The 18,826-nt window shown below is 37.0% G+C and overlaps 1 protein-coding gene across 12 annotated transcripts in view; it reads left to right on the forward strand.

The window, feature by feature from the left end:
• Positions 1–18,826, forward strand: part of ARFIP1 (ARF interacting protein 1) — a 135,014-nt gene that overhangs the window by 12,264 nt on the left and 103,924 nt on the right. For 8 of the 12 annotated variants that reach the window (XR_003435038.1, XR_003435039.1, XM_027117211.1 and 5 more), the window contains exon 2: positions 5,883–5,962. The exons of the other annotated variants lie outside the window; for them this stretch is intronic. Coding sequence is in view for 6 of the 8 variants with exons in the window: in XM_027117211.1 (XP_026973012.1) it covers positions 5,885–5,962 (78 nt within the window). In the remaining 2 variants the exon portion in view is untranslated. The remainder of the gene's footprint in view (positions 1–5,882; positions 5,963–18,826) is intronic. 12 annotated transcript variants of the gene reach the window in all.

An 18,826-nucleotide genomic window follows, 5' to 3' on the forward strand; every position in this document is an offset into this window, starting at 1 on the left:
GCTTTATATTCCTTACCCTACTTCCCATAATGCTAACGTCCTACATAACCATAATATAATTATAAGAATAAGAAATTAGGGGCTTCCCTGGTGGTGCAGTGATTAAGAATCCGCCTGCCAACGCAGGGGATACGGGTTTGAGCCCTGGTCTGGGAAGGTCCCACATACAGAGCAATGAAGCCCGTGCGCCACAACTACTGAGCCTGCACACCACAACTACTAAAGCCCGCGCGCCTGAAGCCCATGATGCACAACAAGAGAAGCCACCACAGTGAAGAGTAGCCCCTGCTCACTGCAACTAGAGAAAGCCTGTGTGCACCAACAAAGACCCAACGCAGCCAAAAGTAAAAAAAAAAAAAAAAATTTATATTAAAAAAAAAGAATAGAAAATTAACATTGGTATAATATTATTAACTGAACTACAGACCTTATTGGAATTTCACCAAATTTTCAACTAACTGTCCTTTTTCTGCTGCAGGATTCTGACTAGGAACCCATATTGAGTTTGGTTATTTCTCCATAGTCTCTTTCAATCTGTACGTTTCTCACACTTTCCTGGTCTTCATGACCATGACACTTTGAAGAGAACTGGTCAGTTATTTTGTAGAATGTTCCTCAGTTTGGGTTTGTCCAGTGTTTTCTCATGATTGGACTGAGTTAATGCATTTGGGGGAAGAATACCACAAAAAACAATGTTGTCCTTTTCAGTGCAATGTATCAGGGATTATGCTCTTGATATGTCTTACTACTGGTGATTAATTAATCACTTAGTTAAGTTAGATCTGCTGAGTCTCTTCACTGTGAACTGTGAGTTTCTCCACTTAACTGTCTTTCTTTTTTCAGTTAAGTACCTTGTGGGAGATATTGGAGATTATGTAAATGCTGTTTCTCGTCAAACTTTTGCTCTCTAATTTTAGCATCCATCAGTGAATCTTTCTGCAACACTTTATTACTGTGATGTTTGCCTGGTGGAGAGTTCTGGTTTTCTCTTTCTTTTCTGTGTTTATTAATTGAGATTCTGTTGTGAGGAATTGTTACTTTACCCCCATTTACCTATTTATTTGATTATTTATTTCTATCAGTATGGATTCATTAATATTTGTTTTATTCTAGGAGTTTCAATTCAGTATTGTCATTATTTGTTGCTCAAGATGTCTCAGGATTGGCCATTAGGGGCCTTCAGGTTGGGTCCTTTTTTCTTTCGACAATCCCCTGTCCTCTTTTGAATTTTTTCTTGTTTTCTGACACCAGAAAAATGTCCCAGGCTCCTCTTGTATTTTCCTTGCCCCAGTATTAGAATCAACCACTTTTCCTTAAGAGTTGTGGTTCCTTTTATTGGAGAATGGTGTTTAGAGACCAAGATTTGAGCACCAAGTGTACTCATAGTTACTGGGTATCACTGCTTCTAGGTCCTCTCAGTGGACAAAGCTAGGAAACCTATACATACATGCATATGTATGTGTATAACAAATATATATACATGAATACGGACACACACATATTAAAAACCATGTGTTTATACTGATAACTCTGATTCCAGTCCAGTACCACAGGGTTTATTTAGCATTTCTCCTTTCTTTATTACTTTTTTCTCTAGCAGTGAGAAACCAAATTCTCAATATCTACATTCTATTTACGTATTTGTTCTGTTCTGTTACATACATAAAGTACTTTAAGAATTACTAACCTATACCCCGTGAGAAATACTTTTACTAACTATATTAACAGAATTTGTGTATAATTCTTTTTGTCTTTAGCCTCATGGTGTCCAGTCAAGATACTCTTTTCTCCTGCTCTTCCTTTCCCTCCCCTTCCCCTCTACTCCCCCTCCCCTTCTTCTCTCTCTCCGCCCCCATCTCCCTTTGCCCCACTTTCCCCTTTCCCCCTTCCCTGCTTCCCCCTTCCCTTTCCTGGGTTATTCATTTCTAATACAGTTGGTTTCATGTGTTAGTGATTTTTTACTGTTTGAATTCCTCTCAAATCCTGGTTGGTTTTATTTTTTTTTTATGAAGGGTATGTGAAAATTTCTATGGTTCTAAGAGTCAGAATTATTTAAAACTATATATTCAGAGAAGTGTCACTCCTTCCATATTCCTGCTACTTTGTTCCCATTTCCTACTTTTTTTTACACTCTTTTCCCACCTCTCCCTGTAGGTAACCTATCTCTTTAGTTCCTGGTTTATTCTTCTTGTATTTCTTTTGTTCCAATGAGCAGAAACATGTATTTTCATGTATCCTCTTTGTTTTTATATGGAGACAGCATACCCATAGGTATTTTTGGGCTTTGCTTTTTTCACTTATCACTATGTCCTGGAAATTACAGTATATCATAGAGATCTTCATTTTTTTCAACAGTTGCACAGTACTTCATTGTCTGGATGTGTCATAGTTTATTCAGCCATTTTCCTATGTAAAGACATTTAGGCTCTTCCCAAAATTTTACAATTATGCAGAATGCTGCAATGTGTAAGTATTTTTGTATTAATTGGAGATGTATTCCTGGGATGGATTCTAGACATGGGATTGCTGGTTTCAAAGGTGAGTACATGTGTGATTTTGTTAGGCATTACCAAAGTTCCTTCCAGAATGGATGTACAAATTTGTGTTCCTATCAGCAATGTATATGAGTGCCTGTTTCCTTACATCCTCAGTAACAGAATGTTTTGTTACATTAAAAAATTTTTTGCTAGTCTAATAGATGAGAAATGGTATCTCAGTGTTGTTTTAACTTGCATTTCTCTAATTATGAGTGAATTTGATCATTTTTTATATTTTGGAGACCATTTTAATCTTTTTTAGTCAATCGTCTGTTCATGTCTTTTTCCTGCTTTCTATCTGGTTTTGGTTTTTTCCCCTTTGTTTTTAAGACTTCTTTATATATTAGGGATATTAACCTATTGTGGCATATGTTGTAAATTTTTTTTTTTTTTTTGGCTGCACTGGGTCTTCATTGCTGAGCACCAGCTTTTTCTAGTTGCGGTGAGCGGGGGCTACTCTTCGTTGCGGTGCACAGGCTTCTCGTTGCGGTGCCTTCTCTTGTTGCAGGGCATGGGCTTCAGTAGTTGTGGCTCACAGGCTCTAGAGCGCAGGCTCAGTAGTTGTGGCACACGGATTAGTTGCTCTGCGCATGTGGGATCTTCCCGGACCAGAGCTCGAACCCGTGTCCCCTGCTTTGGCAGATGGATTCTTAACCACTGTGCCACCAGGGAAGCCCCTGTTGTAAATATTTTATCCTAGTTTTTCAGTTGTCTTTTTTCTTTGTTTATAGTGCTTATGTTATACAATTTTTAAAATATCTTTATTTAGTCAAATTAATCAATTTTTAAAATTATCTCTAGATTCTTAGAATTAGAAAGTTTAAAGAACAATTCATCTATGTTTTCTTTTAACAGTTCATCTATGGTTTCATTTTTTTACATCTAGATTCCTAATCTATTTGGAGTTTATTCTTGTGTGTGGTGGTCTAATTTTTTATTTTTCCAAATGGCTACCTAGTTTTCCTGGCATTATTTACTGAGAAGCCCATCTTTAATTAAGCAATTTGAAATGTCACCTTTGTTATATATTAAATGTTTGTATATATTTGGTCTAACTTTAGACTTTTTATTCTGGTCTCTTTGTTTATTCATGTGCTAGTACCATAGTGCTTTAAGTATAGATACTTTATGGTATGTTTTAACATCTGACAAAGTTAGTCCCCTTGTGAGTTTCCTTTTTCAGTGTTTTCCTGACTACTCTTGCATGTTTGATTTTTCCATATCAACTTTAGTATAACTTATCTAACTGTATAATTTAGCTTGTTATATTTTTCTCTATTGCACTGAATTTGTAAATTAACTAAGGGAGAAATGACTTCTTTATAATGTCATCATAGCCGATAACAGGATGTCTTTTCATTTGCTCAGTCTTTAGTGTCTCTCAGTTGTGTTTAAACATTTTTCTCATATAGGTTTTATACATTGTTTAATTTATTCCTAAGTGTTTAATCTTCTTTGTTGTAATTGTAAACGGGATTTTTCTCTGCCTTTATGTCCGCTGATTATTGTTTTTCAATAACAGTTCAAAAATTGTTGAGTTTTTTTTAATTGAAATATAGTTGATTTACAATGTTCTGTTAGTTTCAGGTGTACAGCAAAGTGATTCATATATATATTATATTATATATATTCTTTTTCAGATTCGTTCCCCTTATAGGTTATTACAAAATATTGAGTATAGTTACCTGTGCTATACAGTGGGTCCTTGTTGGTTATCTATTTTGTGTATAGTAGTGTGTATATGTTAATCCCAAACTCCTTTTGTATGTTAATTTTTTATCCTACTTTTTCACTGAATTCTTTTAATTTTTAGTTAGTTTTACCGTTGAGTCTTTGGAGTTTTTCAGGTGTACCATCATATCATCTGCAAAAAGAAATAGTTTTACTTCTTTACCTATTATTCTTCTAATTGGTTTGTCTACTTGGATTGGCTAATACCTCTAGTTCAGTGTTGAATAGTAGCAGAAATGGTGGGTTCCTTTGCATTGTTCCTGTTGTAGTGGAAATGCCTCTGTTATTTCTTTATTAAATAAAATAATGGTTGTAGGATTAAAGCGTGTATCATGTTGAAGACATCTCCCTTAATTCCTTTTTCCTTGAGTATTGAATTATGAATGGGTATTGAATTCTGTCAATAGATTTCTCAACATCTACATAGAAAACCATGTTTTTTCCCCTTATATTTATGAATATATTATATATTAATAGCTTTCCTAATTGAACAGCCTTGTATTCCTGGAATAAATCCCACTTGTTCATGTTGTATTATTTTCTTAATGGGGTATTGGATTTGATTTGTGAACAATAAAATTGTTCCCTCCATTGTATTTCATGAGTAAAACTTTGCTTCTGTACATTATAGTACCTAATATGGTGTTTTGTACTTATTTATCTGTCTCCTTGATTAGATTCAGAGTACAGTCGCCCTCTCTATATATGGGGTATGGGTTCTAGTACACCCACAGATAACAAAATCTGCAGATGCTCAAGTCCCTTATAAAATGGTATAGTACTTGCATATAACCTATGCACATCCTCCCATATACTTTAAATCCTCTCTACATTACTTATAATATAATGTAAGTGTTATATAAATAGTTACTGGTGCATGGCAAATTCAAGTTTTGCTCTTTGGGACTTTCTGGAATTCTTTTTTCAAATATTTTTGATCTTTATTGGAACCTGCAGATATGGAGGGCATTATGCTCTTATAACCTGAATTAGATTTTACTTTTCTTTCTCCTTAGTGCCTAGCAGAATTCTTCACATGTAGTTGGCATTCTCTAAATGTTGTTGAATAAGTTAGAAGCAGAAATAGCACATTAAAGTTTTATTGAATGAAATCTGAGTATAGTGTTTGACTTTAACAATGAGCAGTCACATCTGTTATCGGTACTAAAGAGCACTGGTCAGAGAGTTGGAAGATGTCTGAGTTCTGTTCTGAAACTTTGATTTTATATAGGCCATGAATAACTAATATTTTGGCTTTATCTTTGGATATTTTGACATTTTTGACCTCAGTTTTTTCATCTAGCAAATCAAGTTGACACTCTGATCTTTTAAATTGTTTCATATCTAAAATGATTTTATGAAATTATTTTTTAGTCACTGAGGTATGTGTTTTTACATTTTGCATAAAAATTTTTCCTGAATTTTTGTCTGTTCTTAGAATTGTTTATCTGTTATAATCAATAGATACTCATGTGGTTATAGATAGTTTTGCAAAACAAATTCTGACTGCAAATAAATGATTTATGTTGTGGAATATTTGTAAGAATATCGGTAAGGTGATATAGCTCTTTTAACTAAATTATTTAATGTGTGCTTAACACATTTTACTTTTAGGTATGTCTGACTGCAGCAATGATACTACAACTCTTGGTACATCTAAACCAGCCACAGAAGAAGTCAAGTCTAATTCTGAGGTGAATGGGTGGTATTTATATTGTTTTTTTTAAAGTCAACCCATATCAATCAAATTTAGACTATCCAAATTAACTTAGTCTGTCTAAATATGTGCCATTCTAAATAAACTCTTCTACACACATAGACACAGGAAAGGGGTGGGAGGAGAGAGAGCTATTTCTTCATAATTGGAAGTAAGTTAACATTTGCCTTTGGGCATATGAAATTTTAGAGTATACCTGTCCCATAAAAATCAACGTAAAAGTCTGGTCGAACTATAGTTTTAAGTTTAAATATGAAATGAAGTTTCTGTTGAAATAACAGTGGTAATTGGTTCACATTTGCGCTCACCTACTCCCATATTCTCTCTCTAGTTAATTATGCATCAGAATCCAAATGTAGTGTTTAAAAAAAATACTGAGTTCTGGACTTTACTTCAGACTCACTAAATCTGAGTCTGTAGTGATAGACACCAAGGTGTGTGTGTGTGTGTGTGTGTGTGTGTGTGTGTGTGTGTGTTCTTTTTGGAAATTCTACAGGTGATTCTAATATATACCACCTAAGAACCACTGTTCTAGCTCATTAGAGTAGAAAGATGTTAAGAAGTTAATTTTATATTGAATTCAAGTCATCAGATGCTTTTTTGAACACCTAATCCTAGTAACATCTCTCAAATTTATAGTGCTTAAAGATTTACAGAGTAGCACTTTCATAATTGTCCCGCCTTGATCCTTAGACTGATTTGATACAATTCAGTTAGGCAAGTAGAACAACCATTATCTCCCCCATTTATTTGTTGATCATATTTAACTTTCACAGAGGTAGTGCCTGAGTTAGAGTAGCCGGCAAGGCTGGAACACAACATGGGTTCTTCCAGCTCCAGTTGCAGTGTTTCTGAACCAGTTTGCCGACTGTGTATGTGGGCATAGTGCTAGCCACAGTGTTTCATCATCACTCCAAGATGCTGAGTCTGTGTGACAGACTTTAATGTAGGGTTTAGAGCTGGATAATTTATTTTTCGCCCAAAAGTCAAAGATGAGTTCTGGTTGGCAAAATATGTATTATCTGTGAAGGATTCAGGATTCTTTGTGATTTAAAATAGTTTAGCTGGGACTTCCCTGGTGGTGCAGTGGTTAAGAATCTGCCTGCCAGTATAGGGGACACGGGTTTGATCCCTGGTCCGGGAAGATCCCACATACCACAGAGCAACTAAGCCCGTGTGCCACAACTACTGAGCCTGTGCTCTAGAGCCCGCGAGCTGCAACTACTGAGCCCGCATGCCACAACCACTGAAGCCTGCGTGCCTAGAGCCCGTGCTCTGCAACAAGAGAAGCCACCGCAATGATAAGCCCACGCACCGCAAGAAAGAGTAGGCCCCGCTCACCGCAACTAGAGAAAGCCCGTGCACAGCAACAAAGACCCAACGCAGCCAAAAATAAATAAATAAATAAATAAATAAATAAATAAAATAAAAATAAAATAGTTTGGCTGTTTACCATTTGTCAAAGCAGTGTTGTAGTTATATTTAGTTCTGAGAACCTAGGGAATTATGTATACCGTATTTGTCTTAACTCATGGATTTGATTTTTTATGATCAGATCTCTGAATCTATACTGTTGAGAGATGGTCAGAGGAAGTTTAATGCTTGTGAACTACAGGAAGGATTGGCAGCCCTGTCAGTGATGGACTCATCATAATAAATGAAAGTATTCCCTTTGTGGTTTACCACTGTGAGTTTCTTCTATGTGAATGTCACACCAATAGATGCTAAACTAGAAATCTGCTCAGGAGAGTTAAGGCTGATGACAGTGATCTGAAGGAATCCACTGCCAAATAATTGTTCAAATTTGTCTGTAAATTAACCTTATAATTCATATTAGGCATTCCCTGTGTTTTTAGCCATGCCCAAATGTGCAGCATCCACAGGGAATATTGTAATAATAAAAAAAAAGGGCCAGGTGTATGAGTATAATCTGAATTTATACCCAAATTTAAAAGCATTGTATGAGTTTGCAGTTAACCAAAGTAGGATTTAGGAATATTCTGTAACTTAAAAATTCCCCATTTATCAGTATTATTATTCTACTAACTTAAATCTTCGTTTTTCAGTATCCTTGATGAAAACATTTTGGGGTCAGATTTGCTTATAAGAGTTCTTCTCTTAATATATGTGTATATATATTTATATTTTTAAATTTTTTATCTGCGTTGGGTCTTCATTGCTGCGTGCAGGCTTTCTCTAGTTGCTGCAAGCGGGGACTACTCTTCGTTGTGGTGCGTGGGCTTCTCTCATTTGCGGTGGCTTCTCTCGTTGCGGAGCACGGGCTCCAGGTGTGCGGGCTTCAGTAGTTGTGGCACGTGGGCTCAGTAGTTGTGGCTCCCAGGCTCTAGAGCGCAGGCTCAGTAGTTGTGGCATGTGGGCTTAGTTGCCCCGCGGCATGTGAGATATTCCTGGACCAGGGATCAAACCTGTGTCCCATGTATTGGCAGGCAGATTCTTAACCACTGTGCCACCAGGGAAGTCCCTTCTTTTAATCTATTATAACTCTCTATATATTATGGTCATTAACTCTTAATTAAATGTTCTATACATTGGACTTTTCAGTAATTCAGGCTAATCCTAGCAGAGGTTGGCACATCACTGATGGTCAGTTTGAAGAATGAATTAATCCTCACACCACTAGTATAAATGATATATGGATACTGGTTTCTTAGGAATAGAATATGATGACCTGGATGATAATTTTCATTTCTTTAAGAGCAAAACAAAACAACAACAACAAAAACTCCAGCATTTTGAACTGAGCCAAAAACAGTATCAACCCTGAACAAGAAGGGACTTAAGGTTCATTTTAGGTTCTGTCAGGTGAATTGCCTTTGTGCAGGATCACTCAGCTAGTTAATTGCAGAATCCAGGCGATTTCCTCTCAATCAAATGATGTTTTCATTAGGATATCCATCCTATCAGTGACTATAAAAACGCTTTCTTCTTCTCATTTTTTTTTATGACATCAGTTGTTTGGGTTTTGTTTTCTTTTTGAATTAAAAAGAAGAAAACGTGAGCTTGGCTTGCTTTGTACTCTATTCCAGTCTTGATTAGAGCAGAAAAAGGTGGATTTTGTTTTTTTAAATTTCAAACTTTACACCCTGAAATGTGTTTAAAATCTGCAGCTTCTATATCTGTAGAAGAAACAATAGCCAAATAGGCACCATTCACTGAGAGCCTGTTAGGTGCCAGGCACTATACTGGGTTTTATGAGATATATTATCTCATTTAATACTATAATAACCTGCTTGCAGCTGAGGTTTTCTCCCTCATTCTATAGATTAGGCAACAGAGACCTGGAAGGGTTAACATGGCTGATGAGGAAAAGAGCTATGATTTGAACCCAAAGAAAAGTGGGAAAGATGAGTAAATGTAAGAAACTTAATAAGAAAAAATTATGTAAAGATGGAAGCAAGGAAGTTGGGAAAACAAGTGTATTTTTAACAACAATAAAAAAGGAAAGAAAGCAAAGTAGTTGTGTTAGGTATTTATTAGTGTATCTTAGGATTATTGCATGAATTCTCCTTTTCTGTCTGCCCTTTGATACAGTAACACTAATACATATACTTACTTCTAATATCCAAGAAAAAAAATACAAATATTTCCATTCCTCTTTTATGTAAGTAACCCAGAGGTCTAAAAGTGAATTCATTTAGATCCTGCACTCAAGCTGCATGTTGATTATTAGAGGAAATTTTAAAGTAAATAAAATGTAGAATAATAATGCCTTTAGAGTGGTACCGATGAAGAACTGTGGCAGTTCAGAGGAGTATCAGCCAGGACTATCAGTAAAGGTGGTGTTTAAACTGTTTCTTACAGTGTGGGTAGAATTTGAGTATGTGGATGATGATGGTCACAGCTTGGGCTGAGTCGTAGAGAAAGGAAATTGAGAGACGTGTATGGGGAAGTGTGAGTAATTAAGTTTGATTTAATAGGGTATCTGAAGAAGCATAATAAGTGGGAAGAACATAGTTCAGGTCATGGAAGGATTGTGAGTGTCCGGAGGAGTTGGCTTTTATGTTGTAAACATATTGGGGAGGGGGACAGACATGTTAAATATATACATAACATATGCATAAATTATTTTATAATATAATGTAAAGTAGTCTTTACTGCCGTAAAGCAGGATAAGGGGCTAAAGAGTGATGAAGTGTGCTAATTTACATCAGTTGGTCAGGGAAGGCCCTTTCTGTTTGAGCAGAAACCTAAATGAAATGAGGAAGGGTCATGTGAAAATCTGGGAGTAAGAACCTTCCAGAGAGAGCAAAGGCAAGGGCAAAAATAAGATTGGTATGTTTGAGGAATAGCAGTGAGAACTCTGGCTGGAACTGAGGGTCAGTGAGGGAAGAGTGGGAGGAAATGCGGTTCAAGTGGTAGCTAGTGGCTAAGATTGGCTTGACCCAGAAATGAGAATGACAGGCAGAAGGTGAGAAACTTGGGAGACCTGAAATGCAGTATTCGAGTAGCAAGCGGTTGAAAATCTAAGACAAATAGGTGTTGATACTAGTAGATTAAAACATCAGTTAAGAAAAATTTGCAACGTATGAAATAAAGGTGAAGTGGTAAATGAATTACCATATATTAATCATCCAGATTCAGTAATTATTTGGACTTGACCACATTGCTTTATCCATCCTTATGTAGGATCATCTTCCTTTTAACATCATGAAATTGCCAAGAAGGGAAAAAAAAGAACTTGGCCAAAGATGATAACATTTGTAACCATATTTCAGCTCTGTCTTGATATTGTTCTGTTTTAGAGAAATGTATTTAGGGTACCCATAGTGACAGTTAGGAGGAGTAGCTATGCTGGTAAATGCTAGTGTTGATGGGACCACTCCAATATTTGTCCTTAGCCGAAATCAGTGTGCTATAATTATAACATCTTTATAACGTTTTCAGTTTGCCAAGCAGTTTCATATTTGATTCTTATAATAGCTGTATGATATATAGGTGAAGTTAAGAATCTCATTTTATAAATGAGGACATTGAAACTTAGGGAAGTACAGTGACTTCTGTAAACTTATAAAAAAGTGGCAGAGCTGGCCCTTAAATCTGTGTCTCCTGACACCTTGGTTAGTTATCTTGAGACCTCACGGGTAGGCTTATTCACCTAATACTTTTGAACCATGTTAAATTAACTTTGCTATAAATACATTAACCAGTTTTTAAAGGTCATATTTTTACTAATATAGGGGGAAATTTCAAAGACTGAATTATGAGTTTAATGGAATCGCTTTCTTTTTTTGTAGGCAAGCAAAAATCTAAATAATTTCATCTGACACAGAAGGCATTTGTGCTTTTTGGTTTTAGAACAAAATATGGTCTCTGTTGACATACATAATTAGTTCACTAAGCACTGCGACCTTCATTGTCTGAAACCATAACTAGAACAATTAGAGTTGAATATTTGTAGCTTCCCTTCTTTTCTTTTTTTTTCCCCACACTGTTTATTCACTGCTCTTTTGTCTAGATTTGACTGAAATTAAGAATTCAGTCCTTTAAATTAGAAGAACTACCTGATAGCAGAACAAAATACTTACTGAGCATTAGAAATATTTCATAGTGCTTTTCAATGAATTTTCAAATAACTTTTTTAAAAAAATGGTAGATGTAAGAAACAATTGGAAAAACTTTAAGCTTATTATTATACTACTTTATTTTTACCAGCTCAGTGGTAAATTGGATTAACGAACAATGTTAAATATGTGTGTTTTAGAAGATGTGATGCCTTGTATTGTTTCAGAAGTCTGATTAAGGCTAAGACAAGTTCTTTTACATCCTTTCTAGAAAGTTTTTATCTTTTTCTAATAAGCATTTTAGAAATTAGGTTTTACCATTCATAATGTAATATATTGATAACATCAAGAAACTTATTTCCAGTATCCTTCTCTTGCATTATTAAGATAGATTCTTAGTCTTTGGGCGAATTTTTGTTAATGTTGAATCTTTTATTTTCCATTAAGTGTTCACCCATAGACGCTGATTGTCAAATGTAAAGCCTTTTATAATGTTAATGTCAAGGTATATTTTCAGGATTTGAAAAACATAAGTAGTGCCAGGAAAAATTACGTGAGCTTTTTTCTTTTAGCTTTGGTCTTGGGCAGCTACAGAAAAGACCATAGACTAGGAGTTGAATTTACAGGGAGAAGGGTTACTGTGCACCATGAAGTGAGCAGACGTTTAGTTGGCCAGTACGGAGAAAGTTAGGGAAGAATATGGTGTGAGAAGTGGCTGGAGAAGTGGGTAGGGGTCAGACTATCAGCAGTGTTATGAGCCATGTTATAGCTATTGCAGTGTTGAGAAAGTTCTCTGGAGTGATGGATAGTGTTAAGTGGTGCACCCAAGGAGGGCATGGGGGAGTTATCCTCCCCCAGTGCAGTTGGTCTTGCTTTGAAATGGGTTACATTTATGACATTAAAGTAAGTTTTGTTTTTAATTGAAGTATAGTTGATTTACAATGTTATGTTAGTTTCTGGTGTACAGCAGAGTGACTCAGTTATACATATAGATACATATTCTTTTTCATATTCTTTTCCATTATGGTTTATTACAGGATATTATATGTAGTTCCCTGTGCTATACTGAGGACCTTGTTGTTTATTTTATATATAGTAGTTTGTATCTGTCAATCTCAAACTCCTAATTTATCCCTCCCCCACCCCCTTTCCCCTTTGGTAACCATAAGTTTGTTTTCTATGTCTCTGAGTTTGTTTCTTTTTCATAAATATGTTCATTTGTGTCATATTTTAGGTTCTGCTTATAAGTGATATCTTATGGTATTTGTGTTTCTCTTTCTGAGTTACATCAGTATGATAATCTCTAGGTCCATCCATGTTGCTGCAAATGGCATTATTTCATTCTTTTTTACGGCTAGTATTCCACTGTGTATATATACACCACATCTTCTTTATCCATTCATCTGTCGCTGGACATTTAGGTTGTTTCCATGTCCTGGCTATTGTAAATAGTGCTGCTGTGAACATTGGGGTGCATGTACCTTTTCAGATTATAGTTTTCTCTGGATATATACCCAGGAGTGGGGTTGCTGGATCATATGGCAACTCAATTTTTAGTTTTTTAAGGAACCTCCATACTGTTCTCCATAGTGGCTGTATCAATTTACATTCCCACCAACAGTGCAGGAGAGTTCCCTTTTCTCGACACGCTCTCCAGCGTTTGTTGTTTGTAGATTTTTTTGATGATGGCCATTCTGACTGGTGTGAGGTGGTACCACATTGTAGTTTTGATTTGCATTTCTCTAATGATTAGTGATGTTGAGCATCTTTTCATGTGCCTGTTGGCCATCTGTATATCTTCTTTGGAGAAATGTCTACTTAGGTCTTCTCCCCATTTTTTGATTGGGTTGTTTGTTTTTTTGTTACTGAGTTGTATGAGCTGTTTGTATAATTTGGAAATTAAGCCCTTATTGGTCACATCATTTTCAGATATTTTCTCCCAGTCCGTAGGTTGTCTTTTCATTTTGTTTATGGTTTCCTTTGCTGTGCAAAAGCTTATAAGTTTGATTAGGTCCCACTCGTTTATTTTTGCTCTCGTTTCTATTGCTTTGGGAGACTGAGCTAAGAAACCATTGGTACAATTTATGTCAGAATGTTTTGCCTGTGTTCTCTTCTAATTTTATGGTGTCATGTCTGATATTTAAGTCTTTAAGCCATTTTGAGTTTTTTTGTGTATGGTGTGAGGGTGTGTTCTAACTTCATTGATTTACATGAGGCTGTCCAGCTTTCCCAGTACCGTTTGCTGAAGAGACTGTCTTTTCTCCACTGTACATTCTTGCCTCCTTTGTTAAAGCTTAATTGACCATAGGTGTATGGGTTTGTTTCTGGGCTTTCTATTCTGTTTCATTGATCCATGTGTCTGTTTTTGTGCCAATACCACACTGTTTTGATTACTGTGGCTTTATAGTATTGTCTGAAGTCTGGGAGGGTTATGCCTTCAGCGTTGTTCTTTTTCCTTGGGATTGCTTTGGCAATTCTGGTTCTTTTGTGGTCCCATATAAATTTTAGGATTATTTGTTCTACTTCTGTGAAAAATGTCTTGGGTAATTTGATAAAATGAGTAAGTATTAAGACCCATTGGGCCTGCTATTATAAGAAGCAGTTTATAGCATCAGGCTATTTACAGAGTTTTTCAGCCTTGACTCTGTGGCATATTTGGCTATATGATTTTTTATTGTGGGGGATTATCCTGTGCATTGTAGGACCTCTAGCAACATTCCTGGCCTGTACCTTCAAGAAGCCAGTAGCACACCATCCCCAGCTATAACAACCAGAAATGTCCCTAGATGTTGTTTGGGGGGATGGGTACTAAAATTGACCCCAATTGCTAACCAAGGAGTTATCAGGATCAATAATAACATGCATATTTTCTGGCAGCTGATGCCATTTGCAGCATCAGGCTTAGTCCATATCCTGAAGCTCCTGATTCCCAGATGTCCTAGTTTAATTCTGCAACCTCCCACAGCTAGGAGTAGGAAGTTCCTGGTCACAGCTGTCTCTAGGGCTCTGTTATTAGCAAAAGGCAGCAATAATGATATAATTGGAGGCTGTTGCTTCCATCTTGAATTGTTGGAAGTGAAGGGTCAGATTAAGACAAGTAGCACAGTTAGAGTAGCGCAGGTTGATATGGAAACAGAAGGAACAACGGTACAAGTCAACATCAAGAAAGCAGTATGTTTGACTCATAAATATCTGAAGGCATATATATTGGTTGGCATGGCCCATTGATGTATTTCAGTCACCTTTAGGGAGGCAGTATAATGTCGAGGTTAAAAATAAGGTCTCTGAAGCCGGACTGCCAGATTTGAATCCCAGTTCATCACTTGCTAGCTGCATGTCATTAAGCACATTTCTTAATCTTTGTGTTCTCTTACCTGTAAAACAGGAATAACAATGGTATCTAGGTTTGCGAGTTGTGGTGGGTTTGAATGAGTTAATGCATAATTAGAATTAAATCAGTTAGTATGTGAAAAACGTATAGAACAGTGCCTGACACTTGGTATGTACTCATTGTTAGCTCTTACTATTCTGGTAGGGCTCCATTTGCAAGAGGATACATTATTTAAATTCTTTAACCTTCCTAGCCCTCAGTTTTCTCATCTGTAACATTGGGAAAATCTTATCCACCTTACAGGGCAGTTGTGAGGGTTAAATGAAATATTTCCTGTAATGTGCTTATTATTAGCACAGTGCCTGGCATGTACAAGGTAGTTAATTAAGGTCAGCTTTTTGGTTATTATTGGCATATTAGATTAGGGAATCATGAAGGTATCAAACAAGTGCCATAGCTAACTTGTTCACTAACATTCTCAAAAGTTTCTAGACCATTTCATAGTTATCACTTGGTATGCAGAAGCACTCATAAAGATAATATAAGACCTTTTCACATTTATCCACTTTTTGCAGGTCAGCTGTCAGGCTCTTATGTTGCAAGCAAATGAAACCAACTCCAGCTCACTTACATAGAAAAGACATTTGCTAAGAGGATCTGATGTAGCTTACTGGAAGGTTGGAAAACCAGTATGCATGCTCCTATCTGGGAGTATGCTCCAAATCACAGTTCAGCACGATTTCAGTGAGGGCACTGTCGCTGCCATTGCTTAGCACTGGCCCTAGCACCTCGCACTGCCAGGACTCTGGTGACTAGCTCTGGTGACTGGGTTCTGCCCCTGGTGCTGTGGCCACTGCTGAAGGCATTTGGTCTCACTACAGTTGTGGCTGCCCCAGAGTGAGTTCCTCATCATTCCTCTTTCTTGTTATCGCTAGTTTCTGATTCCAGGTCTGGGGCAAGTGCCTTTGATTTGGCAGAGCCAAGGTCATATGGCAGTGCCCCCAGAGCTTGGGAAACAAATAATTATAATGTAACCTATATACCACTTATTATATGCCAGATACTTTTCTAAGTACTTTATATTTTATTTTATCCTCACAACAACATCGTAAGGTAGGCACAATACTATTATCATTTTACTGATGAGGAAAGAGAATTTTAGGAAGTTTACATAGCTAGTATGTGGAGGAGCCAGGGATTGAACTCAAGTAATCTGGCTCCAGATAGTTGCTTGATTATATGGTGTTTTGAGCTTTTATATAGTAAGAAGCAGGCTCTGCCTTTCCCCAGACTTATGTGGAGGCTTTCCCCAACATTGTGGGGGACTGTGGCTGGGCAGCCAGGAGAATGAGATATACACAGTACTTGGCTAAAAGTCTGACTTGGCAAACCAGTCATTGCCTCTATGGCTGCCTTAAAAGATCTAGGATGAGGGACACTGGATCTGAGGAACAGAGGGATTTTTTTTAATGCTCTGCCATTTTTTAGATATTCTCTTAGAGGCGAGTGCTTGTGAATTTTCAGACTCTGGATCAAACAGAATATATGTCTGTAAATGACACTAAGGATTCTGCAGTAATTTTTATAGTGAGAGGGTATTGACCTAATTTATTTTTGTCATGAACACATATTTTGGAAGGTGACAAACTTTATTTGCTACTGGGTTGTAGAGCTGCAAGTCTGATCTTCTTGTAGGTGGGCAAGGAAGATCATGATCAGGGCCATATGCCTCCCCCCATCAGACTGGTATGGTCTTCCTGAGGGTGGATTTTGGGCTTTCAGGCAAAACAGATCCTCTGTCCTTAGAGATAGTAGAATGGAATTCACCCTTAAAAAAAATTGACAGTTTATTGAAGTAAATTTTGCATATGATAAAATGCATCCATTTAAAATATGCAGTTTGATGAGTTTTTTTTTTTACATCTTTATTGGAGTATAATTGCTTTACAATGGTGTGTTAGTTTCTGCTTTATAACAAGGTGAATCAGTTATACATATATTCCCATATCTCTTTCCTCTTGGATCTCCCTCCCTCCCACCTTCCCTATCCCACCCCTCTAGGTGGTCACAAAGCACTGAGCTGATCTCCCTGTGCTATGCGGCTGCTTCCCACGAGCTATCTATTTTACGTTTGGTAGTGTATATATGTCCATGCCTCTCTCTCACTTCATCCCAGCTTACCCTTCCCCGTCCCCATATCATCAAGTCCATTCTCTAGTACGTTTGTGTCTTTATTCCTGTCTTACCCCTAGGTTCTTCATGACATTTTTTTTTCTTAAATTCCATATATATGTGTTAGCATATGGTATTTGTCTTTCTCTTTCTGACTTACTTCACTTTGTATGACAGACTCTAGGTCCATCCACCTCATTACAAATAGCTCAATTTCGTTTCTTTTTATGGCTGAGTAATATTCCATTGTATATATGTGCCACATCTTCTTTATCCATTCATCCAATGATGGACACTTAGGTTGTTTCCATCTCTGGGCTATTGTAAATAGAGCTGCAATGAACACTTTGGTACATGACTCTTTTTGGTTTTTTTTTTTTTCTTTTTTTTGCGGTACGCAGCCCTGTCACTGTTGTGGCCTCTCCCGTTGCGGAGCACAGGCTCTGGATGCGCAGGCTCAGCGGCCATGGCTCACGGGCCCAGCCGCTCCACGGCATGTGGGATCTTCCTGGACCAGGGCACAAACCCGTGTCCCCTGCATCAGCAGGCGGACTCTCAACCACTGCGCCACCAGGGAAGCCCCATGACTCTTTTTGAATTATGGTTTTCTCAGGGTATATGCCCACTAGTGGGATTGTTGGGTCATATGGTAGTTCTATTTGTAGTTTTTTAAGGAACCTCCATACTGTTCTCCATAGTGGTTGTACCAATTCGCATTCCCACCAGCAGTGCAAGAGTGTTCCCTTTTCTCCACACCCTCTCCAGCATTTATTGTTTGTAGATTTTTTGATGATGGCCATTCTGATTGGTGTGAGATGATATCTCATTGTAGTTTTGACTTGCATTTCTCTAATGATTAATAATGTTGAGCATTCTTTCATGTGTTTGTTGGCAATCTGTATATCTTCTTTGGAGAAATGTCTATTTAGGTCTTCTGCCCATTTTTGGATTGGGTTGTTTGTTTTTTTGTTATTGAGCTGCATGAGCTGCTTATAAATTTTGGAGATTAATCCTTTGTCAGTTGCTTCATTTGCAAATATTTTCTCCCATTCTGAGGGTTGTCTTTTGGTCTTGTTTATGGTTTCCTTTGCTGTGCAAAAGCTTTGAAGTTTCATTAGGTCCCATTTGTTTATTTTTGTTTTTATTTCCATTTCTCTAGGAGGTGGGCCAAAAAGGATCTTGCTGTGATTTATGTCATACAGTGTTCTGCCTATGTTTTCCTCTAAGAGTTTGATAGTTTCTGGCCTTACATTTAGATCTTTAATCCGTTTTGAGCTTATTTTTGTGTATGGTGTTAGGGAGTGATCTAATCTCATACTTTTATATATACCTGTCCAGTTTTCCCAGCATCACTTATTGAAGAGGCTGTCCTTTCTCCACTGTACATTCCTGCCTCCTTTATCAAAGATAAGGTGACCATATGTACGTGGGTTTATCTCTGGGCTTTCTATCCTGTTCCATTGATCTATCCTTCTGTTTTTGTGCCAGTACCATACTGTCTTGATTACTGTAGCTTTGTAGTATAGTCTGAAGTCAGGGAGCCTGCTTTCTCCAGCTTCGTTTTTTGTTCTCAAGATTGCTTTGGCTATTCGGGGTCCTTTGTGTTTCCATACAAATTGTGAAATTTTTTGTTCTACTTCTGTGAAAAATGACAGTGGTAGTTTGATAGGGATTACATTGAATCTGTAAATTGCTTTACGTAGTAGAGTCATTTTCACAATGTTGATTCTTCCAATCCAAGAACATGGTATATCTCTCCATCTATTTGTATCATCTTGAATTTCTTTCATCAGTGTCTTATAATTTTCTGCATACA

Source organism: Aethalodelphis obliquidens, unplaced genomic scaffold (genome assembly GCF_003676395.1).
Source record: "Aethalodelphis obliquidens isolate GAN/ISIS:26980383/991018 unplaced genomic scaffold, ASM367639v1 scaffold17, whole genome shotgun sequence".
Lineage (NCBI taxonomy): Eukaryota > Metazoa > Chordata > Mammalia > Artiodactyla > Delphinidae > Aethalodelphis > Aethalodelphis obliquidens.